At 41.7% G+C, this 25,254-nt stretch overlaps 1 protein-coding gene across 1 annotated transcript in view; it reads right to left on the reverse strand.

Moving 5' to 3' along the window:
• Positions 1–302: 302 nt before the first annotated feature.
• LURAP1L (leucine rich adaptor protein 1 like) overlaps positions 303–25,254 on the reverse strand; it is a 31,807-nt gene continuing 6,855 nt past the window's right edge. The window contains exon 2 of the mRNA XM_006117845.5: positions 303–1,029. Coding sequence (XP_006117907.3) covers positions 652–1,029 — 378 coding nt within the window. The 3' untranslated portion in view covers positions 303–651. The remainder of the gene's footprint in view (positions 1,030–25,254) is intronic.

A 25,254-nucleotide genomic window follows, 5' to 3' on the forward strand; every position in this document is an offset into this window, starting at 1 on the left:
CATGAGTCAAGTTAATGGACTCTTTCTCTCCACTCATCTGAGGAAGTGGGTTTTGCCCATGAAAGCTCATAATTTTTTCTCTCTCTCTCTAAATGTTTATTAGTTTCTATGCTGCTACAGGGCTACTTTTTTTTTTTAAGTTACAGACTAACACAGCTCCCCCCTCTGAGACTTCTCTTGCATAGGTGTTAGCAGAATCTATGCCAAAGACTGGGAACCAGAAAGTGCAAACTCCTTCAGTTAAGATTATGCTTTCTGGCAATCAAGCCAGTTGCTCAAGAACATTAACTACAAACCATGGGTATCAGAATATGTTTTATTGTCAAACATAAAAATTGGTACTTTCAATCCCTGATGTCTGGTTTTGAAGATAAAAGCTCATTTCTTTCCCCTTTTTTAAAACTGTAAATATAGGATTATAAAACAAAACCCAAACCCACAGAAATAAATTAAGATAAAGAAAAGGAAAAAGCAAACACACCACCCAAAACGAGAAAATTTGGAAGCAAAAGCAAAATTCTAAAGTGAATTCAAAGTATGTTTTCCTTTTAAAAAGGATTTTTTTTCTTTTGCACACAAAATGAAATAAAATAGCAGCAAAGGAGGAAGATGAATACAAGTGCACACACGTCCCTCTGAACGTCCTTTATATTAACCAAAACAGTAGTATTCATCAGACTCCATTTGTGGATGCTTGAGCAGGGGTTGAGAGTCCTCTAGCACAGAAGTATCAGTGAACTGTTCTAAATCTGAAGGTGTATGGTGACCTGGTATGTCATCCACCAAAGTGTCCAGGTAACTCCCCACTGATATTCCATCCAGTCCATCACTACAGTCTTGTAAACTGTTACAGCTGCCCTGCAGGGAGGTCTCTTGACTTTCCAGCAAGCTGCAAAGGCTGCCACTCAAACTACTGCCTCTGCTGGTAATGGCTCCCTTCTCTTCAATCATCCATTTTATTGATTCAATGCTTTCGTTGATGATGAGCAGCTGGCGCATGAGCTTGACGTCAGTGGCTCGGAGATTAACCTACATGGTAAAACAATAACAAAAAAAATCAATGTTATTGTATTTTTAGACAAATGGGAGTGAAATCAATGTAAACAGTATCAGGCCGTGAAAAAGTAAATGCTAAGCAGATTTCATGCTTGAGAGCTGGATTTGATATGTTTAATAAAGCAGTAGAGAATGCTAACTTTTGAGAGATATTATTCCATGTCAGTATGCCACTATAACATACTAACTATCAGTACCTTGGCTATACAATAGAATATACCTTGGCTCCAGTCTGGTGGGGCCCCCGGTTAACTGGTAACTGGTAAGCAGTCACCCAGTGATGTTCCTACCATGTACATCCCTGAAGTTCATTATCTTTGCACATAGCCAGGCTAATCCCTATGATACTGGGTCTCTTCTGCACTTCCCTCTCTGCTCTTTTCTTGTTCACTCTGTACATGGAGGTGGCTTCCATTGTGTTGCTTATCCGTATGGCTGACACAGAAAAAGATGAATGGATATCCTTTGACCTGAAATCTGTTTGTCAACTCTGCCTTGGACACAGACTTATTTACCCAGCACATTAAATACAATCCATACATACATCTCACAACAATTATGAGGTCCAGTATGATCTAAGATTTTATTCAGAGACCTTACATGACACAATTAATGGATAAATACCACGGGATTGGAATCTTCAGTATAATGAATTTTCCAAGCCAACAAAGATTTGCAGTTTATAGAATACTGAACCATTGCCAGATGGAACCTATAGTCCTTTGATAGTGGACTCTTACAATTAAGGCTAAGTTAGACTCAGGATCTGTGGTCAGTCCTTGATTGTGCCACAAACTTCATCTGTCACCTCATAATTTAAGTAACTTGGCTATATATAAAATGCAGATGATTGAAAATTGTTTTACATGCTGTGGAGATATATTCCTTAATATCCACAAGGTGCTCAGATCTTACAGTGAATAGAACCATATAAGTAAATAGATAAATTAAAAGTTATTCATATATTATAAGGCCAGAAGTCCAACTTCTTGTATAAAGTCCTATAAACTTCCCCAAAATAATTCATGGAGCACAACTTTTGGAAAACTATCCAATCCTGAATTTAAAATTGCCAGTGGAGAATTTACACCAACTTTTGGTAAACAGTACAAATAGTTAGTTACTTTCATGGTTAAAAATGTATATCTTGTTTCTACTCTGAATTTGTCTAGCTTCAACTTCCCACCACTGAATCATGTTACACTTTTCACTGCTAGACTGAAAAAGTCATTATTAAATATTTGTTCTCAATGTAGGTACTTACAGACTATAATCAAGTTGCCCCTTACATTTCTCCTTGTTAAACTAAATACACTGAGCTCCTTGAATCTACTGATTCATGGTTTTGTATTCCTTTCTCATAGCTCTCCTCTGAACCCTCTTTAGTTCATCAACATCCTTCTTGAACTATGGATACCTGAACTGGAGAAAATATTCCAGAAGCAATTGTGCCACAGCCAAGTATATGCGTAAAATAACTCGTGTACTCCTACTCAAGACTCCCCTGTCCTATGCATCCAAAGACTGTATTAGCCCTTTTGGCTACTGCATTGCATTAGGAGCTCCTGTTCAGCTGATTATCCATCATAATTCCTAAAATCTTTTTCCGAGTCACTGTTTCCCAGGATAGAGTCACCCGTTGTGTAAGTATGGCCTACATTCTTTGTTTCTAGAAGCCACCTTGAATATTTTAAATAGAAAGGCCGGGTAAAAATATTTAAATAAATAAATAAATAAATAAATAAATTTTGCCATACTAAAATATATATTGTTTGGTACATGAATGCAAAGTGGGGTTTTCAGAAGCACTTCAGCACTGGCCTTACTCTGACATTTAGCCTTCAGCCTTTGGGACCAACTTCTGCAGGAGCAGAGTTAAGCTGAGGTGAATCCCAACCACTGGGTTTCTGTAGATATAGGTTTTGTATGTTAACAGCCATACGGGTCCTGAATTTTGGAAACATGCATATACAATGTGAATAATCCCACTGATTTCACATGAACTATTCATGTGGGAACCAGATCCATATTTGATAAAATATATTAGACACAGGAAACATGTGCAACTGATAAAATATTGTCTCAGGTGGGTAACCGAGTTAGTCTGTAACTATAAAAATAACTTTTAAAAACAATGAGTAGCCCTGTGGCACCTGAGGATACGTCTACACAGCAGGGCTACAGTTGAATTAAGCAACACATCTTCAGCTACATCAATTGCGTAGCTTAAGTCAAAATATCTTAATTCAACTATCGGCACTGTGTACACTCTTTCTTCGACTTCCCTTGCTCCTTGTGAAATGAGGTTTATCATGAGTCAGAGTAAGAAGTCCTCCAACTCAACATTATTTTGAAATAAAGGCGTGTAGTGTAGACGTGCAATATGTTATTTCGGAATAAAGTAGGTTAATTCTGAAATAACGCTGCTTGCAGACGTACCCTTAGAGATGAACAAATATATATTTCTATAGTATCATGAACTTTCATGGACAAAACCCTTTTCAGATGCAATGATCAAGATCATCTCATCTGAAAAAGTGGGTTTTGCCCATGAAAGCTCATGATACTATAGCTATATATATTTGTTAGTCTCTAAGGGTATGTCTACACTACAATGTTAGTTCGAACTAACGGACGTTAGTTCGAACTAACATTCATAGCCGCTACACTAGCGCTCCGCTAGTTCGAATTTGAATCGTACAAGCGGAGCGCTTAGTTCGAACTAGGAAAACCTCATTTTACGAGGATTAAGCCTACTTCGAACTTACTAGTTCGAATTAAGGGGTGTGTAGCCCCTTAATTCGAACTAGTGGGAGGCTAGCCCTCCCCAGGTTTCCCTGGTGGCCACTCTGGCCAACACCAGGGAAACTCTATGCCCCCCTCCCGGCCCCGGACCCCTGAAAGGGGCACAGGCTGGCTACGGTGCCCGTGCCAGGTGCAAGCCTGCCAGCACCCAGCCAGCAGACCCTGCACCTGGCACGGCACAGAGCCACCCACCCGATGTCCCCCAGCCCACCCCCTCTTCCCGGGACCAGGCTGGCGGCTCCCGGGAGCTTGCCCTGGACCGCAAGAGGCGGGCACCTTCCTGGGCTAGTGCGGAGATCATGGACCTCGTCCACGATCTCCGCACTAGGCACAGGAAAGTGGCCGTCTAGGGCAGGAGAGCTGCCAGCCTGGCCACCCAGGAGCAGGTGTGCATGAAAATCAAGGGGTTCCACTGAGACCCCCGACCCTGAGCCCTGAGCTTACAATGGCCGTCCTGGGTCAGACCAAAGGTCCATTTAGCCCAGTAGCCTGTCTGCCGACAGCGGCCAACCCTAGGGACCCTGGAGGGGATGGACCGAAGACAGTGACCAAGCCATTTGTCTCATGCCATCTCTCTCCAGCCTTCCACAAACTTTGGGCAGGGACACCACTCCTACCCCCTGGCTAAGACTACTCCATGGACCCAACCTCCATGACTTGATCTCACTTCCCTTTAAACTCTGTTCTAGTTGTAGCCTTCACCGCCTTCTGCAGCAAGGAGTTCCACAGGTTAACTATTTGCTTTGTGAAGAACAACTTTCTGTTACTAGTTTGAAGCCTGCTACCCATTCCTTTCCTTTGGTGTCCTCTAGTCCTTCTTTAGGGAAACTCATGAAGAACTTTTCTGTGTGCACCCTCTCCACCCAACCCCTGCTTTTAGAGACCTCTATCCTGTCCCTGCTCCATCTCCTCTTTTCTAAGCTGAACAGTCCCAGTCTCTGTAGCCTCTCTTCATCTGGGACCTGTTCCCAACCCCTGATCATGTTAGTTGCCCTCCCCTCTCCCAGCCTTTCTCTTCCCCTCTCCCACCTCCTTTTCCCAGTCTCCCCCAGTTTTGTTCAATAAAGACAGAGTCAATGTTGGAAGAAACGTTATCTTTATTTTGTACATCAATAAGAAGGGGGGCTAGGGAAGGGTAAGTGGAAGGAGGTGAGGGAGGAATGGGGTACGAGCCCCCGATGGGGAGGACTGGGCTGGCTCTGCGGGCTTCTGGGGGTGGAAGCTCTCCTGCAGCCCCCCGATTGCCCGCTCTTCCCAGATCGCAGCCTGTGGCAAGTGCAGCCGGGCTGATGGCAGAGTGGTGTGATGTGCCCAGTGTGGGTACTCCGGGCAATCCAAGCCAGGACTGCTTTGCAAGCGGGGCACCCCTTAGAACTGTCTGTCTGGGATGGGGGTCGGGACCCTTTAAGCGCAGCCCTCGGCTAGCCTGAGACAGCATCTCCACGCTCTAAGTCCTCCTCTGATGCCCTGCCGGCACTGCTTCCGGCTATCCTTAAGCCCTGTTCATGGTCCACTCAATGTGGACTTGCTAGTTCGAATTAGCAAAATGCTAATTCGAACTAGTTTTTAGTTCTAGACGCGTTAGTTCGAATTAGCTTAGTTCGAATTAACTAATTCGAACTAAGTTAGTTCGAATTAACGTTGTAGTGTAGACGTACCCTAAGGTATGTCTAGACTACATGACTCTTCTGACAGAGGCATGTCAATTAGACATACTGACATAGTCAATGAAGCGGGGATTTAAATATCCCTCGCTTCATTAGAATAAAAATGGCTGCCACATTGTGCTGGCTCAGCTGTTTGTCAGCACAGAGCAGCAGTCAAGACGGGGATCGGTCACCAAGGAAAGCCTTTGTTGACCGATCTCTGTCTTGACTGCTGCTTTGTGCCGACAAACAGCTGAGCTGGCACAATGCGGCAGCCATTTTATTCTAATGAAGCGGGGGATATTTAAATCCCTGCTTCATTGACTATGTTGGTATGTCTAATTTACATGCCTCTGTTGGCAAGAGGCATGTAGTCTAGACATACCCTAAGGGTGTATATATTGTATGTTTAGTCTCTAGGGTGCCAATGATAAAATACTGGTATTCTAAATTCAAATAAAGTAAAATGTATGCATTATTAGTACATTGATAATATTTTCTAAATATATAAATTATGTTTGTTACATTGAGTCTAAAATGGTTTACAATCTACATGTCTATAAATCTATATGTTTACAATGTTAAGAAATATTTAACTAATGAAAATTTACATTTTTATAAAATGTAAAAGTGTATTCTCTGTATGAATTAGTCATTTTTTGTGATGGTTAATTCTGAAATTATATATACTACTGTAAATGTCCATATTTAAAATAGAATTTAATTCAACTAAGAAATAAAAAAGAAAATGAATAAAATCTGTCATGCCATGCAATGGGCATTTTATTTTGTATGTGCAAGTCCATAATTTCTGAACGGGAATATTGCATCACCATTGTTAATCCACAATGGCATGGAAAGGAATCTATATTCTGAGGAACTGAGTGCTTTATCTGGTTTTGGCAAGGCTACCTTCTGGACATGATTTTTCCATAGAAATGTTTAATTGCAAATCTTTCAAAACATACTCAATTACATTATCTTGATAGAACCCCTCTTTCAATAAATCCTTGTTCTGTTAGTTTGCTAGGTAGTACAGCAGACATTTCAGAAGCTTCTCTAGCTCTTATATCCCTGAATTTTAGAAAGCCTGCTTAAGTCTCTCATGCACTTCTCCCTTCCCTCCCTGCCTTAAAATGACTTTTGCATTATTTTCATGGCAGCATCACAAACATTACTAAGTTAAGGGATCTGGGACTGTGCAAAGCAATATTGCCAATCACAACTTTAATCATGTTTTTCATCCATCATTATTTTTATATGAGGTTTTGAAATCAGAGATTCATGATATCCCATCCCTCCTCCCTAAGCAGTTTCCTTCACTCCCACCAATAAATCACATCAAGACATTTGCCTGGTCTCCTGGGCTGCTATTGTGACAATAGTAAATCACCCCCCACATATAATGCAAGACTTCAGCAGCTTGCTGAAACTCAGCAAATTTAGGAAACAGGAATTTCCCAAAAGGCTAGTTAAATTCAGCACACAATAACATTACCATGAAAAAAGTTGTAATAAAGAATGTAATAGCTACTTCTTGAAGTCAGTTACTGCCATAATTACATCCCCAGCTTCAGCACTTATGTAGAACAGCCTACTTAGTAGCAATTCTTTGCATTTTTGCTGACTTGCACTCTCTCCCTACACATCACAACTTACTCCCAATGGGCAGGTTGTACTTTTTCTCAAAGAAAACACAAAAGGAGGCCCACACACTACAGGTTGAAGCTGCTCTGCCCTAGGCGTCCCGGATTCAGCCGCTGGTCAGTTTTAGCAGCGACTGAATCGGGGAAGCTGGGGGTAGAGCAGCTCCAATGGTCCAGCTGCCCGGAGCACTTCCGGGTTCCTGATGGTGCTGGACCATCAGGAGTGCTGGACCATCGGATTTTTACTGTATATAGTTAGTGTCTAAGGTGCTACAGACTACTCTTTTGTTGGTTTCACACTAACATGGCTATCACTCTAAGACTTTCCTCAATAGCGTATATTTCATCAGATAACAGAGTTCTACCTATACCATTTTTACCACTTATATCTACTTTAGTCCAGACCTAATCTCATTAGTTTGCAATCATGTGGTTTTAGCCAATGTAACTGTAGAGGTAAACAAATAAATTGCAAGAAGATTCAATTAATGTGACTAAAGGAAATATAATCACATCGTGTTTGACAGCTCCATTTATTACAGCACTTTAATGGATGTGTTTCACAGAGACAAACTGCAGAGATTAGATTCATATCTAAAACTATTTAAAAATACTAGTTTAGTTTTAGTAGTTCATATCTAAAACTACTTTAGAACTACTTTACACAACTGCTCTTATGACTTAGCAGTGCACAGCACAGGCTGGGAAACATTCAGATGAGTTCAATATTCTGGCAAATGATTGTTGTCTTGTCCTCCTCCATACCATGTAACCAGGGCTACTGGCTGCCCAGTTATGGCCTATCATTTAATTTGACATTGTTTGTTTCAGAATGTTGTGTGTCTTCCTCTAACTCATTTAGCTGTTTTCATGCTCGCTGATGTTCACAGTTAGCTAGGAGAGCCTTTGATGAGCCTTAGCTGTGAACAATCTGGAGATGCCCCTCCTTTTTCAGTTTAACCCCCTCACATATAAGATTGTTCTGCCAAGAAAGGATTTTCTACAAGGACAATCTTTACTTTTAAAGAGTTTATAGTAGAAAACTATCATTTCTGATGGAAAGTGAGCTACAGTGAGAGTGAGGGATTGATTCTGATTGCAGTGTTTTAAAATCTAGGTCATGATGTCTAGAATTACTAGAAAAGGCCTTTGGCAACCACTAGTTGAGGCTTTGCTTTCTGAATGTGGCATACAACAAATTCCCTTCTATAAGTGGTATTATTAAATTGTTAAAATAGCTCTTTGATCTTTTAAAATATTCCACCATTCCTTTATTTTAGTTGAAGTGATGTGACCCACTTTTCCAAGGGCAGAGCTGCAGCTGTGTTAATGTTAGCTATATATGTACTTCAGGTAAAAATAAGGTATGTAACTTTAAATTTCACAAGACTCCCATAAATGGTGGTGATGAGCAAGGAAGTGCATCAAGTATATTAAATGAGACGAGCAAGGAAGTGTGACACGATGTTGCCCAAGAGCCAAATCCTCTATCCAGAGTCCATCCCGAGTAAATAGGATGAGTGTTGGGAAAGTTAGTGGGGATATAGGAAAGGAAACCCACCATTGGCCTAGAGCTGAATAGTACCAGTCACGTACCTTAAAACCAGCATAATTGGGAGGAGACATCCTACATTATCTGGATAGGAAAGGAAAAATAAGCCAAACATGTTGGCTGCTTAAAAGCCACTCAGAGGTCTGGAGTGTGAGAATCAGTTCTCGGGAGAAATATTAATAGGACACAGAAGCAATTTTCTTCCAGTCTGAGAAATACTGCCAATTCCAGTGACATTTCCCATTTGTTGTACAGAGAATTTGAAACCAGTACAGGCTGAACTCTCCAATCTGGCACTCTCTTGTCCAACATCATCCATGGTCCAGCATGATTTTAGCTAGCTGGATGTCCACGTATCATGGGTGTGGCCAGGTTTCACACAGTCCCATAAAGTTTGTTTACAGACACCAGTCCTTGCTCTCAGTGTTCTTTGCTGTTATTTAGGTCTAATTTACCCTTAAATGTCTTCTAAGAGTCCACACTAAGGGCAGGTCTACAAAAGAAATAACAAGGCGAGCGTCCACACAACGCAGACTGTTATTTTGAAATAATGGGCTTGTTATTGCGAAGTAATAATTCCTGCTTGCGAGGAGGACTAATGCTTATTTCAAAGTTGTTATTTCAAAATGGCATTAGTGTGGATGCTCCACTGCTACTTTGAAATAATTGGCCTGCAGGGGCCTCTCACACCTGCCCTTCTGGCCATTCTGGCCATACCCCTGACAACTCCACTGATTACCTTCTCTTGCAGACTTTAAAGCATCTGGAAGAAGGGAAAGGACTTGTGGCACCACATCAGCTCTTCCAGCCTCATGCCACACAGTACTCTTCTCTGCAGCCATGGCAGACCCCAGCACTCCCAGCAAGTCCCCATGGCTGCCAGCATGCCCACAGCCACCTCTGAAGCCACTGGCCATGGCAAAAGAGGGCACTAGCCTGGACTGGTGCAGAGATCCTGGATCTCATTGAGGTGTGGAGTGAGGAGACCATCATCCAGGATCTCTACACCAAGAAGCTCAGCACAGAAGTCTATGGCCTGATGGCTGCCAACTAGGCACAGAAAGGGCCCAGCTGCACCAGGTAGAGCTCTGGCAGGCCTACACAAAAGCCAGCGAACAAATTTCCCATTCTGGGGCGGCACCATGCACCTGCAGCTACTACTAGCAGTTTGATGCCATATTGGGAGGGGGACTGGTCACCTTCCGCTTCCCTTGTCTTCGACTCTTGCCAGGACATGCCTGTCGTCAGCTATTAGTTACTGTAGTATTTCTTTCATGTTTCCTTTCATGAAGTGTATAAAATATGTGAATCTCAACTTTCTTGCCCTAATTGTTCTATTTCCTCTCTTATCCATATTGAACAATTTTTTGGCACCAACTATGGATACCACTCCCTTTATTTTTTCTACAGGTTTAGTCTTGCTTTCCTTGGGATTTAATCTCAATATATCTGCCAAGCCTTAAAAAAAATGTTTTAACAATAAATCCACATAAAAAGTTACCTTCTTATGAGTTTTATGAGTCTTTCCCATTTCCTAGCAAAGCAATTAAGCATATTCTTTTTTTGTATTAATTTTCTCATTACAAAAATTCTCACATGGTATTAACTGAGTGTAGTTCAGTGAATTCATTAATTTGTTTTCTCTTCTGGGGAATGGAAGAAATCACCTATATATAAGCAATATGTAGACAGTGCCACGCTATTCAAAAGCATGTAGACTAACCAGCTGAAAGCAATCAAGTCCATCAATTGCAGTCTTTGGCAGACTATGTACATCACAAATCAAACTCTAAAGAAATGAATAAACTCATACTCGGACCCAATGTACATGACCATAATTCTTTTGCAGTCACTAGAGTTACGTGTATTTATAACAGTGATGAATTTAGCCAGGAAACCAGCATTCTTCATTTACAAAGTGACAATCACAAGCAGGGTACCAGATCCTGTACTTGTAGATGAATGGACTCTTATGAGCTATAGCTTAATATTTATTCTACAATACTTCAGATGCTTTTATCAGGAGAGGTTTCCCACAATGGTAAGTGCTTTATAAACACAGCCACCACATCCTGTAAAGCTTATGGCTTAGGACCTTTAAACTATTGTGATACAACCATTATTCTAAACTAATATCTCACAATGTAGTATAAGTAGTAGAGTCTGTTTTGCCCAACAGAACACAAGAGTGCTGCTGTTAATATCGCCTTGCATTTATATTCTACATTACATCTGATGACCTGAAACTATGTCAATAACTTAAAATAATTTAGCCTTACAACACCTGTGTGTGGCAGAGAAATTTTATTACACCTTTTATTACTTATAAAAAGGAGACATGGAGATGTTTAAGCATGGAAATTTGAAAGTTAGTCCCTTATGTTAGGGTCCCAAGTATATGAGCAACTTGATTTTCATAGGAGCCCCTGGAATTCCAGACCACTTGAGCACATCAGTGGTCTCATTAACCTGAATGAGATCTTGCTGAATTGAGGTCTCAGTCTTAATTTATGTGCCTAAATTCATACTCATGCACCAAAATCAGGGGTCTAGATTTTCAGGAGCACATTCCTTTTTAAAAGTATCAGCCCATTTATTTAGGTTCCAATATACAAATTTAGGTGCCTAACTTCTTACCCTTAAGTTTGAAAATCTCCCATGTGTGATCTTCCTAAGACCACACAGGAATTCTCTGCCAGAGCTACAAACAGAATGCTTCCTGACTCCTATCCCTGTGAAAATCACTCTTATCCCCATAAACTTAAATTAGTAGTGCTTTAGATAACTAATTTCTATACCATTTTGCATTTCTTTCTTCTTGGCTTCTGACCTGATCTATGCTATGTTGCGTGGTTAATAGTATTTTTATTTCCCATTCACCTTGAAGGGTTTTTAGATTTACAATGAATGCACTTTAGCACATTATCTGAAGGCTGTAGTTCATGTGAATTACATTTTAGTGAAAGACAGGTAGGAGTGGGAACTGCCAGTCTCTTGGTCATTCTATATTTAAGTCACATTTATAATGACTCATATTTAAACTATTCTGGCAAATAAGAGAAGTGCATAATCCTTGCATTTTTATTACTTTCTTTTCACTTAGCAAGAGTGATTGTGGTGAAAAAATAACTTAAGAAAACACTGAGAGAAAAAAAGTGAGTTAGCAGCTTCCATTTCTTGCCTTTTAATACCACTTTTCTTTCAATCCTCCAAAATACCCAAAATATTTTTAGTTGATTTTCCCAACATATATTGTTATCAGTACTAAGTTGATGTTACCCAACATATATTGTTGTCAGCTCTTTTAAAATGAGCAGTTAGTAAGCCTTCACAGTTGCTGTCTGAGCCCTTGACCTTGCTGGTTTAAACAGCCTTGCCATGATCTCTTTTCAGCGTGCTGCAGTGCTAGAGAAACTATGCATTCAAACCTCACAACAGATGTTTCCTTAGGACTTTTGTTACATTTTGTAGCAACATAATGAGAGTGGCCTTTAAACAGGAGAGAGGGACAGCTTCAGTTTGAGAAAGTTCTTTTTTTAACTGTAAGCACAAATCCACTGAAAGGCAGAGTAGGAAAACAGAGCACCTGAAAATGGCACAGAATCAACCACCTGTCATTTTTAATGAGGAAGTGTGCATGGTAAGTCAGAGTGACTACTTATACACTAAGCAGGCAGAGCAACTTCTCAATGAAATGCTCTTAAGTGTCCAAATCATCCCACAAAACAGTTCCCAAACCATTTTTGGATGTCTGCAAAATTGTTTTAAGCATGAATATTTTACTAGCTTAATTACTCATGTTTTTGGTACAAAGGTGAGATTAATAGTTTAAAGTTATCCTATTAAACTACAGAAACACAAACAAATGTAAAATTTTGTTCACTAAATGATCCATTTCAGATTCATTAGATCAGAACCACCCACAGTCAAGTTGTGCTGGAATCATGCTAGTTTCTCAAGGTCTCTTCTCCCTTACACTGAACTTTATTTGGGTTATTTTACTACCATCTGCTGTTCTTTTTGCCAAATGTTTAGCAATATTTGTGCTCCTCACAACATGAGCCTGTTATAGTACTAAGAAAAATAATTCTATGCCATTCCTCTCAAACAGTGTTCTCTATCTTGAAGTTACATGTGACAACCAAAACATTCACACACACCCAAAAATTCTGACAATATTTTATTGTGCAAAAGGAAGAAAGAACAGAGAAAAAACCCTCTTTATATCTCTGGTAGTTATAATGTATCAGACTGGCATATTCATCTTCGGTTCAAGAGCTTAACAGTGAGCAATGTAAGCCACTATGGGTACATCAACACGGCAGGGCTTAAGAAAAATTAAGCTACACAATTTCAACTACGTCAATAGCGTAGCTTAAGTCGAAATAGCTTACTTCAGCATTGGCGCTGTCTACACAGCCTAAGAGTCGGGTACTTGGAGCTATTTTTCATGGATTCTTCAATAGTGAAAATTAAGTCCTGTGTAAAAGGTTGAACACACACAGAAATTACCATACACTGAAGGCAAATTGATCATTTGAAATACTGCAAGACCACAGAATTAGGTGTGAGAAAGGCAGATGCCTAGCATATGGCACTAGAAGGACCACTGCATTAGATGAGATTCAAATGTTTCTTTAAAAAAAATTGTTCTAGGGCAACAGTAGTATATGGAGGTGACAGAAGTGGAAAGCTTCAGAGCTGTCCTGACTTATGGTAGCCTAGATTTTTCAAAATCCCTTTAAGTAAGCATATGCTGCTGTTTATAAATAACAACTTTTGATGTTACAAATATGTCTCAACACATGGAGGTGAAATAAAATATTCAGAAAGCCCATGATGTGGCCCAAATATGTTGGCAGATATGATTATACAAGTGCAAACAATAAGGTCAACAGCCAGTGGCAAGAAATGGCTGCTAGAGTCAGCAAGTGTTACAGCAGATGGTACAGGATAGAGTCATTATAATATGTTCCAGACATCTGGCTCAGCAGCAACACACAGTTTCACTTCTCCCGCATCCCTGCCCATCAGATGGCATCAAGGCTCAATAATATAAGCTTTTGTCACTGAAATGCCAGGAGTATTAGTATACTTGGGTCCTTCCAGACACAATGGGGAAGTGAATTTTCTGATCTGAAGGCTTTCCATTGAGAATGTCCTGTCAGTAGCTTTCAGGTGTTTAAATCTGCAGATAGCAAGCTCAAGCACTTCAGCTGATTTAGCTGAACACCAACCACTAAACAGCCAGCAGTCAAATCACATATGAGTACTTAGGTCTATGTCCTCACTTTGAATTGCATTCAGAAGCAAACAGAAAGCTAGTGTAATTTTGCTGATGTTGGTCCTTCTTTGAAAAGGGGATTGGACTCAATGATCTCCTGAGGTCTCTGCCAACCCTATGATTCTATGATCTGCTGTTGCAAAATGCTGCCTTTGACCACATACCACTAACCAGGTAAGCTGCTGCACTCTACCCAAGCTGTAGTTTTTGGGTGCTCTTCATGCATAATCTCACAAAGCTCAGTAAAGTAATCCATTCTAGAGGACACCAAAGCATAACTTTCTAGGCAAACTCTACATCTGTGAAACTCCATCACAATCATTGTTCCAAGCACAAATTAAAAAAACAAACACACATAGCCAATGACATCTCCTAGGAGACTAGCAGCAAAGATCCAGATATAGTTTGCTATAGTTTGCGGCACGGACTAGGTAGTTCGGACTAGGCTTCCTATTCCGAACTACTGTTACTCCTCGTTTGGTGAGGATAAAAGTATCAACTTTTCTATAGTCTCTGATTGCTTCCACTAACCAAGCAGCATGACACTTTATCTGGAATACACCACGGCCAGCTTGCCCAAACCATTCCCTTACTCCAAGTAGCATACCCTGCTTTATTAAAGGCCACAAAGCAAGCATGGCGTGGTTCTGGTTCAGCACGGAACATCGAAATCGTGGAGATATAGTGCTGTGAAGGATGTTCTGAAATCACAAGCTGGGCTGCAAAACATAATGGAATTGGAAGTAGTATATATGAGGGAACATTTCGTCAGATCGGAGGGAGGGCAGATGCTTGACAGGGAAACTGAAGGACTCAGACCTGATCAAGGCAGGTAGGAAAGCACTCAGCCAAGGAAAGCCATGGAGAAAACTCGTCAGTACACAGAGACCTGGGAAGGGATGAAACAAAAGGGAAAAGATCTGGAGCAATACAGTATAGTTTTGGAGGTTGGGGGCCCAATGGATGCCATATTTAAAGAAACCAGGCTGAGGCTTTTCAATAGGCAACTAGAAACCTGTCCATCAACCCAGTCACCAGGGTGGAAATCAGGGCAGATTTCAGTGGGGGAAAGACTGTGACAAAGCATGGAGGAATGGATGATTTCTGTTTGGATTTTTAGTTTTGCTCTAAGACTCTTGCTGCATTCAGTTGAAGAGCTGAATCTCCAAACACTGTACTAGTCAGTAAAGGTCACTGTTGACAGGGATGGCTGAGGAGTGGGAGGGATACTGAGGTAGCAGCTGTGTCTGTTCCAGGGACTAATAAACTGCTTTTATAGCTAAGCACTGAGAAAACATGGACGACTCCTTCAAGATTTGATTAAAAAAAGGGTGTGAAGTTGTGCATTATTTACATGCACACATTATTCTCTTTTCTTGCCAATAAACAAACAAACAAAAGCCTTCCCTTTTCATTCTAGATTCCTTACAATTTCTCTTTTGCTTAAGATGGGCTATATCTATGCTACCAGGTTATTTCGAAAGAGGTTATTTCAAAATAACAACTCCCGAAATAACTATTTCGAGATAAGCTTATTCCTCTTCACAAACAGGAGTACCGATAATTATTTTTAAATAGCAAGCCTCTTATTTCGAAATAACAGGCTTAGTAGTGTGGATGTGCGCCTTGTTATTTTGCAAGAAGTGGAGTGTCACTAGTCCCCGGTGTAGACATATCCATAGTGCCAATTCTGGATATTCATACCAAATACAATGTTGTGTGCTAAATATTTCCACTGAAAGCTTGAATTCTGCTCACAAACAAGGAGGAACTAATAGGGGATGTAGAGGTGGGTGACAACCTCGGAAGCAGTGATCATGTGATGGTAGATTTCAGGATCCTGACCAAAGGAAGAAAAGAGAGCAGTAAAATACACACCTTGAACGTCAGAAAAGCAGATTTTGACTCCCTCAGAGACCTGATGAGCAGAATCCCCTGGGATGATAACATGAAGGGGAAAGGAGTCCAGGACAGCTGGCAGTATTTTAAAGAAGCCTTATTGAAGGCACAGAAAGAAACCATCCCGATGCGTAGCAAGAGAGGCAAACATAGTAGGAGGCCGGATTGGCTTACAGGGGAAATCCTTGGTGAACTTAAGCACAAAAAGGAAGCTTACAAAAAGTGGAAACTTGGACAAATGACCAGGGAGGGGTTTAAATGTATAGCTCAAGAATGCCAGGGGGTTATCAGGAAAGCAAAAGAGCAATTGGAATTGTGACTGGCAAAGGATGTGAAGGATACCAAGAAATGTTTCTACAGGCATGTTTTAAGAAGAAGGTGATCAGAGAGAGTGTGGGGCCCTTAATGGATGAAGGAGGTAACCTAGTGACAGATGATATGTGGAGAGCTGAAGCACTCAGGGTATGTCTACACTACCACCCTAGTCCGAACTAGGGTGGTAATGTAGGCAACTGGAGTTGCAAATGAAGCCCGGGATTTGAATTTCCCAGGCTTCATTTGCATCTTGCCGGGCGCCGCCATTTTTAAATGTCCGCTAGTGCGGACTCCGTGCTGCGCGGCTACACGCGGCACGGACTAGGTAGTTCGGACTAGGCTTCCTTTTCCGAACTACCATTACTCCTCACCAAACAAGGAGTAACAGTAGTTCGGAATAGGAAGCCTAGTCTGAACTACCTAGTCCGTGCCGCGTGTAGCCGCGCGGCACGGAGTCCGCACTAACGGACATTTAAAAATGGCGGAGCATGGCAAGATGCAAATGAAGCCCGGGAAATTCAAATCCCGGGCTTCATTTGCAACTCCGGTTGCCTACATTACCACCCTAGTTCGAACTAGGGTGGTAGTGTAGACATACCCTCAGTGCTTTCTTTGCCTGTGTATTCATGGACAAGGTCGATTCCAGGACTAATGCTCTAAGTGAAGCAAGATGGGATGAAGATGGACAGCCCTTGGTGGGTAAAGAAAAGGTTAGGAACTATTTAGAAAAGCTAAATGTACACAAATCCATGGATCTGGACTTAATGCATCCGAGGGTACTGAGGGAGTTGGCAAATGTCATTGAGGAACCTTTCGCCATTATCTTTGAAAAGTTGTGGAGATCAGGAGAGATCCCGGATGACTGGAAAAAGGCAAATGTAGTGCTCATCTTCAAAAAAGGGAAGAAGGATGATCCAGGGAACTATAGGCCGGTCAGTCTTACCTCGGTTCCTGGAAAAATCATGGAAGGGATCCTTAAGGAATCCATTTTGAGGCACTTGGAAGAGAGGAAAGTGATTAGGAATAGTCAGCATGGATTCACAAAGGGCAAGTCGTGCCTGACCAATCTGATTAGCTTCTAAGATGAGGTAACTGGCTCTGTGGACGTGAGAAAGTCAGTGGATGTGATATACCTTGACTTTAGCAAGGCTTTTGATACGGGCTCCCACAATATTCTTACCAGCAAGTTAAGGGAATGTGGATTGGATAAATGGACGGTAAGATGGATACAAAGATGGCTAGAAGGCCGGGCCCAGCGGGTAGTGATCAATGGCTCGGTGTCAGGATGGCAGTCAGTTTCTAGAGGAGTGCCCCAAGGTTCGGTTCTAGGATCGGTTTTTTTCAATATCTTTATTAATGATCTGGATGAGGGGATGGATTGCACCCTCAGCAAGTTTGCGGATGACACTAAGCTAGGGGGAGAGGTAGATATGCTTGAGGGCAGAGATAGGGTCCAGAGTGACTTAGACAAATTGGAGGATTGGGCCACAAGAAATCTGATGAGGTTCAACAAGGACAAGTGCAGAATCCTGCACTTGGGACAGAAGAATCCCAAGCATTGTTACAGTCTGGGGACCAACCATTTAAGTAGTAGTTTTGCAGAAAAGGACCAGGGGGGTTACAGTGGATGAGAAGCTGGATATGAGTCAGCAGTGTGCCCTTGGAGCCAAGAAGGCTAATGGCATATTAGGGTGCATTAGGAGGAGCATTGGCAGCAGATCCAGAGAAGTGATTATTCGGCTCTGGTGAGGCCACATCTGGAGTATTGTGTCCAATTCTGGGGCCCCCACTACAAAAAGGATGTGGATGCATTGGAGAGGGTCCAGCGGAGGGCAACCAAAATGATTAGGGGGCTGGAGCATATGACTTATGAGGAGATGCCGAGGGAGTCGGGTCTGTTTAGTCTGCACAAGCGAAGAGTGAGGGGGGATTTGATAGCAGCCTTCAACTTCCTGAAGGGAGGTTCCAAAGAGGCTGGAGAAAGGCTTTTCTCAGTAGTGACAGATGGCAGAACAAGGAGCAATGGTCTCAAGCTGTGGTGGGAGAGGTCCAGGTTGGATATTAGGAAAAACTATTTCACTAGGAGAGTGGTGAAGAACTGGAATGGGTTACCTAGGGAAGTAGTGGAGACCCCATCCCAAGAGGTGTTTAAGTTTCGGCTTGACAAAGCCCTGGCTGGGTTGATTTAGTTGGAATTTGTCCTGCCTAGAGCAGTGGGCTGGACTTGAAGACCTTCTGAGGTCTCTTCCAGCTCTATGGTTCTATGATTCTATGATTCTAGGTCAAGGAGCAAGCTCCACAGTCACTATATGGAGGCTGCTTCATTCCAGTGGCTCTGCATGTGCAATTCACCCCTTGCCAAGAATTAGGAAGACTGGAGGATTCTTGCAGCAATACTTCTGGTCTCACTCCAGCGTCAATTCCACGTGCCCATTTTGCGCTACTATCCAGGGAGAGCCTGTGGACTGTGCACCCTCTTCCTTTGTAGCTGAACCATACAGATGTGGTTATTAGGAAGACCTCTGACACCATAGAGAGAGTCGCTGGATTTGTTCCTTCCATAATCCCAAACTGTAAAAAAGCACCTGTCATCATTCCTCAGTCATCACTCACACATTGCTGTAAACACACACATCGTTTTGCTTCATTTTATGGAGATGGTGGACTTCATTAGTAACAGTAATTACAAGAGAGAAACAATCACGCTAGATACAGAAATTCAGATGGGGGTTGTAAATAGGCCTCCACTAGGCTATCTTACAAATGTATTTGTTAATTTGCTATTCTCTTCCCAGAGTGCACTTTACTATTCACTTTTGTTTGTTTTCCGAGCAGCTAGCAAACTGATGCAGATTCTAATGCTGTTTACATAAAAATGCATGACTTTCTCCCCTCTTCTTACATTGCTGGTTTTTCCAGTCATGATACACTACTGATGAAGTCTCATCCCAGCAATCAAAATGCAGGAATGGATTTTTTTTATCATACAACTGTGTTATGTTTTTTATCATACAAAACAACAACAACAACAACAAACTCTCCAGAACTTTTTAGCAAGCTACTGCTAATAAAAATTGTTTCCAGGCTTGTGCACTTTAAAAAAATATATGTAAACATAATAATGACAGATCAAATTATTTTGTCCTTATTCAGGCAAAATATTCACTTACAACAACAGGGCTCCATCTAGACTGGCAAGTTCTTCCGCAAAAGCGACTGCTTTTGTGGAAGAACTTGCCAGCTGTCTACACTGGCCGCTTGATTTTGCGCAAAAGCACTGACACTCTATTGTCCAAAATCAGTGCTTCTTGCGCAAATGCTTTGACGTTCCCGTTCGGGCAAAAACCCTTTTCCAGAAATGCTTTTGCGCAAAAGGGCCAGTGTAGACAGCTGAAAACTGTTTTGCGCAAAAAGCCCCGATGGTGAAAATGGCGATCGGGGCTTTCTTGTGCAAAAGCACGTCTAGATTGGCACAGATGCTTTTCTGCAAAAAGTGCTTTTGCGGAAAAGCGTCCGTGCAAATCTAGACGCTCTTTTCCGCAAATGCTTTTAATGGAAAAACGTTTCCGTTAAAAGCATTTGCGGAAAATCATGCCAGTCTAGACGCAGTCCAGGAGTTTTGTTGGAGTAAGGACTCAGAAAGACATCAGAGTTAGCCCACTGATAACAGTAACTAGATTTAAATGAAAAGCATTCACAATTTCTCTTTCCATTTGTGATTTCCTTCTCCCATTTTGGGGCCAAAATTTAATTTTTTTTGAAAATGTCCATTCATTACTATTAATAAAGAAGACTAGAGCATTCATTATCTATTCATTATATTGGAATTTTTGGGTGTGAGTATATATACACTGATGCAGATTGGTACTAGAGACTATGCAGGATTAAGTTAAAAATGACTCACCCTCAATACTCAATTTTTTAGTTTAGTCATGAATTCAGTTAGAGAAGGTAGTGAGGAAATACCTTTTATTGGACCAACTTTTATCAGTGAGACAGAACAATTGGTATGAAGTTGATATTTAATATCCCTGTTAATGGAACTATAAATTAATTTGATATAGTTACACTATCTGATTCTTGTGTACTTTCTAAATCAATGGGACGAATCCTACCATCAGCATAGGAAGTGTTTGCACCACTTCCTATGTGCAAGTGTCTGTAAGCAATGCTCCAAACCAGCTGGACCCTGAGAAATCCAGTCTCCTGCATACTGATCCTGACTAAAGTAAGTGACTCCTGGTGAGAGCCTGCCTCTAGCACCTCAGCCCCTGCCTCTTGCCATCCAGCCCCTCCCACTTCCTAACTCCCTACCCCAGGTCACCACTCAAATCCTCTGCATACTGCCCCAGATCACAATTCCTCCCAAACTCTGCACCCACCCCCGCTATGCCCCCTCTGTCAAAATCCATTCCTGCACCCCTACTCCCTCCTGCACCCCAATCCTCTGCCCCAAGTAACAATTCCCTACTTCACCTAAACTTCCTCTCAGACCCCACACCCTCTTCTGCACCCCAATCCCCTACTCCAATCCCTCTTCTGGATCCAAACAGTCCCAAACCCACACCCCTTCCAGAGGGAAATGTGGCCCTTGGCCACTTTCCAAAATTTTGGAGTGCTCCCCCCCATCAAAAATTATTTCCCACCCCTGCCTTGAGCTTCAGGGGAAAAACAAAGATCTCAACAATTTTCCTATATGTTCTAAGCAAAAACTTTTTACTCATAAAACTCAAAAATAGGCAGGGTAGAAGATTCTAGCATAGCCTATTTTTTAAATTTCATGCAAGACTTAAATATTAAACAACAACAAAAATAACACTTAAACTCTGCTGGACAGAGAGCTGCTGAGCTGGGGTGCCTTTAGTCTACTTACATTGTAATAACCAAAAGACTCTAGAGGTCTTAATAAAAAAGCCATTAAATATAAAGTTACTATTAATTCAAACTGAGGCATGATTCAGAGCATAGGATCCACATATTTAAGTCCACAGGTATGTGGGGAGTTGAAACATAAGTGGAGTTTTGGCTTCACCCACCAATATGCAGCTGAGCTAGCTTGAAGCTGGAAATGATGTACCTAAATACATGTTACCATCTCTGCCTCAGCCCTTCTGCCTTCTTTACTCTTGGAATACCACATTCCTTCTATTATACCACTTGCCACAGAACAGATGGATATTCTTGTCTCCTTCCTTTAGGTGATAGGGAGCTACTTATGTGACTAATGATCACTCCCATAATGATTAAGGGAGTGCTCTAACCCTAACCAGGTAAAAGCTGAAGAGTCTAGAAACTAACTAATTGAGTAAGGGTTGGAAAAACACTTCCTCATTTCCTATCTTTCTAAATTACTTTATTTTCAAATAAATTAGAGACGTAGCTCAGGCCTTCAGCCCATCATATTTATTATATATTTTTTAGTTTCAGGATCACTGCAAGGAATCCTTTTTAACCCAGCTGTGTCAGTCATAGCTATCCTGATCAATTTCTGCATTTACACTGTAGGCAAATTTGCTCAACAAACTGAAAGTCTATTTCTTGTATGACCTCGTATGGGATTTGCTAAAAGCCTTTGGGATTCATGCATAAGCTTTGGAGATCTGAGGATAATACATTTTGTGCACAGCATAACATTCCTTTGAATCACCATGGGACTGATAGTAATTAGGGTTTACAACAGCTCTGATGCCAAAATATTTCCTCCACACAGTCAAAAGTTATCATGGAAAAGTCACATCTTAATATATGTAGATTGTTTCAAACATTAAATGTTTTGGGAATCTCCAATCCAGTTCATAAGCTACTTTCTTCGGAAGTACAACCAGAATTCAAAGCATGTTGAAGTGTTTGATGTACTTATTTAAATATCAATATTGAGAAGCATTTCTACCTCATCTTTTTTCATATTGATGCTATTGGCTAAGGCAGAGGTTCTGAGAACAATTGGTCTAAGGGCTGGAAGAAGGCTGAGAGGTTTAGGTACACAAGTGGATTTAAGGAATACTTGAGAGCATCTTGTTCTTTAAAAGAATATTGGAGGGAACAATAGTCTTACAAAGGGCAGGGGGTAAGGAACTTGACTGTGGTACAACCAGCAGGATGTGCATGTGTGTATGGGTACATATGAAATAATATTTTCCCCATGGAGTATTCTGTGCATCCTTGTGAGATATGAGAATGTCTTTACCTGTTCCCCCAACCTACATACTTCCACCTCAAGACTACAAGCCCTTCATCACAGCTACATTCCTGTGGGCAAAGAAGAGCCAGAAACAAGGGAGGCATTATGAGCTAGTATATAAGGTGCTGTTCTGGGAATCCAGAGTCCAACAGACTCTGTCAGTGACCTACTGTGTGACTTTGGGCAAGTTACCTCACTTCTATTTCATCTCCCTGTAATACAAATAATTACTGAGTGAGGTAGTATTATTTATTGGATTGACTTCTGTTGGTGAGAGAGTCTCGTTCACCTAAAGAAGTTGGCCCATTAAAAGATATTGACTCATACACCTTACCTCTGAACTAATATTCTCCAACCAACTAAACTACAACACTGCAGACCTGAAGAAGAGTGTTGTGTAAGCTCAAAAGCTTCTCTCTCTCTCCCAGCAACACAAGCTGTCCCAAAAACAACATATTACCTCATATTGTCTCTCTAGTATCCTGTGATCAACCTGGCTACAATAACACTGCATAAAAATAATTAGTAATAACGCACTGATGTCACTCACTGGTGGAATTAATGAACAGGCTTTAGATTTTAGAATTTAGGCTTTAGTCTGCTACAGCTGGCTATTTTATCTACTGGCAAATTTAATCCGAAAAATTCTAATAACCAATTTAATAGACAATCAGCACTTCATACACTAGACTAGCTTTGTGCTGCTGTGTAGTATGTACACATGCTGGGCCATATCTCAATTGAAGACAGTGGAACTTATAATTAGCAAACACAATAGTAAAGGTGTTAAACTTGCTATATTAGGTGCTAATGGGGTGTTTAAATTCATATTACCGTAGCTCAATTTTCAAAAGCTCCTCTTCTTTTTTCTTTAACTCATTAGATAGATCCTAATTTTGTTCCACTTAGTATAAGACTAAGGCATGCTAAATTTAGTGTAATTAATATACTAGTGGCCAAGACAGGAAGAGTTAAGTAACTAATATGAGGATCTTAGGGGAATAGCTGTGTAAGTAAAACAATAATGGTCCTATAGCACCTTAGAGTCTAACCAAAATATATAAATAGTATCATGAGCTTTCATGGGCACAACCCACTTCTTCAGATGACAAATGACAGGAATTGCATATAACCCAAATAGTTTATTGGGCAACAACCTTCTCTCCACTTCTATATCTTTTCCTTTCAAAAAGCACTGCATATTAGGTATTCATGGACTGGCTGGGCTAAACTTATAAATGCCATCTTTAAATAAGCCAGGAGAGATGATATACAATCAAAACATCACTAGCCTGCCTTATCTTCTCCAAAAAAGGATGAGTCTACTGTAGTGTTACCTTGAAAAATTAAAAAGGGATGCCATTCTTTTACTGATAACTACTGCTCATATTGTAGATACAGCCAAAGCAAAATACTCTTCATCAGTCTGGTCTGTTTTGTTTTGTTTCTAAGATACAAGAAAGTTGATTTTCACAGGCTCTCTACTAAAACTCTTTGCTTATTTTACTCTTCTCACATTAAGATAATGTTTTTCTTGTTAGGTGTGATTATTGTGGGGGGAGAAACAAGGCTTTTGAGGAAAGCATTAATTTATAATTGCTTACAATAGCAGTTAAGGCCGGGAAAGGAATCCAGGCTGTGATTTACTGCAGTATACTGCTACTGAGGCTGGCTCTGACCTTCATTTTCATCTCTTAAATACAGATCCTCCTATTTACCTCCCAGATCATATGTATATGGGTGTTCTCTAAATACTTTTTCTTTTAGTGAACGTTGTAAACAGAAAACGCTTCACAGTCAAATTGCTTTGACCTCTAATTACTAGATCAGTGACTCAGGGACAACAGTAATGCAAGCTTCCTCACACTCTCACAAATGTGCCTCAACTCTGATCAGCACAGGCATCCTCTGTCAACAGTGGCCAAGTTGCAAAGATTACACAGGTAAGACAAGGATGGAGAATACAGAAACCATTGTTCATCTATTCGGTTATAATAAATGTGGTTACTACTGACTTGGGATGGATGTGTACCAGGAACAATGAACCATGAGAGAATAAACTTAGTGTTCGATATGCTTTATACAAAACTACAGAGAGCCTTTAAAGAACACGTTATACAGGGGCCTAAATGGTCTGGTACATGTTAGTATGCCCCAATACTGAAGGAATACAGTAAAACTCCATTAGTCCGGCATCCAATGCTCCGGGACTCCTGATGGTCCGGCACCATCAGGAACCCGGAAGTGCTGGGGCAGCCGGACAGGCTTCCCCCATTCAGCTGCTGCTGAAACTGACCAGCAGCTGAATCGGGAAGCCGGGAGCAGAGCAGCTGGGGTGCTGCCGGGTTGGTCCTGTAGCGCTGCCCCTCGCGGCTGGGGTACCAACCCGGCAGGACCCCAGCTGCTCTGCCCCAGGGGTCCCCGATTCAGCTGCTGATCTGTTTCAGCAGCGGCTGACTTGGGGACCCCGGGGCAGAGCAGCTGGGGTCCTGCTGGGTTGGTCCCGCAGCGCCGTCCTTTGGCGATACGGGACCAACCCGGCAGCACCCCAGCTGCTTTGCCCCAGGCGTCGGGATTCAGCCGCTTCTGAAACTGACCAGCAGCGTCAGTTTCACCAGCAGGCTGAATCGGGGACCCCTGGGGCAGAGCAGCTGGGGTCCCGCCGGGTTGGTCCCGTAGCGCCAAAGGACGGTGCTGCGGGACCAACCCGGCAGGACCCCAGCTGCTCTGCCCCAGGGGTCCCCAAGTCAGCCGCTGCTGAAACAGATCAGCGGCTGAATCGGGGACCCCTGGGGCAGAGCAGCTGGGGTCCTGCCGGGTTGGTACCCTAGCCCCGAGGGGCAGCGCTACGGGACCAACCCGGCAATACC

The sequence above is a fragment of the Pelodiscus sinensis genome, chromosome 6 (genome assembly GCF_052426305.1).
Source record: "Pelodiscus sinensis isolate ZL-2025 chromosome 6, ASM5242630v1, whole genome shotgun sequence".
In the NCBI taxonomy this organism is placed as follows: domain Eukaryota; kingdom Metazoa; phylum Chordata; order Testudines; family Trionychidae; genus Pelodiscus; species Pelodiscus sinensis.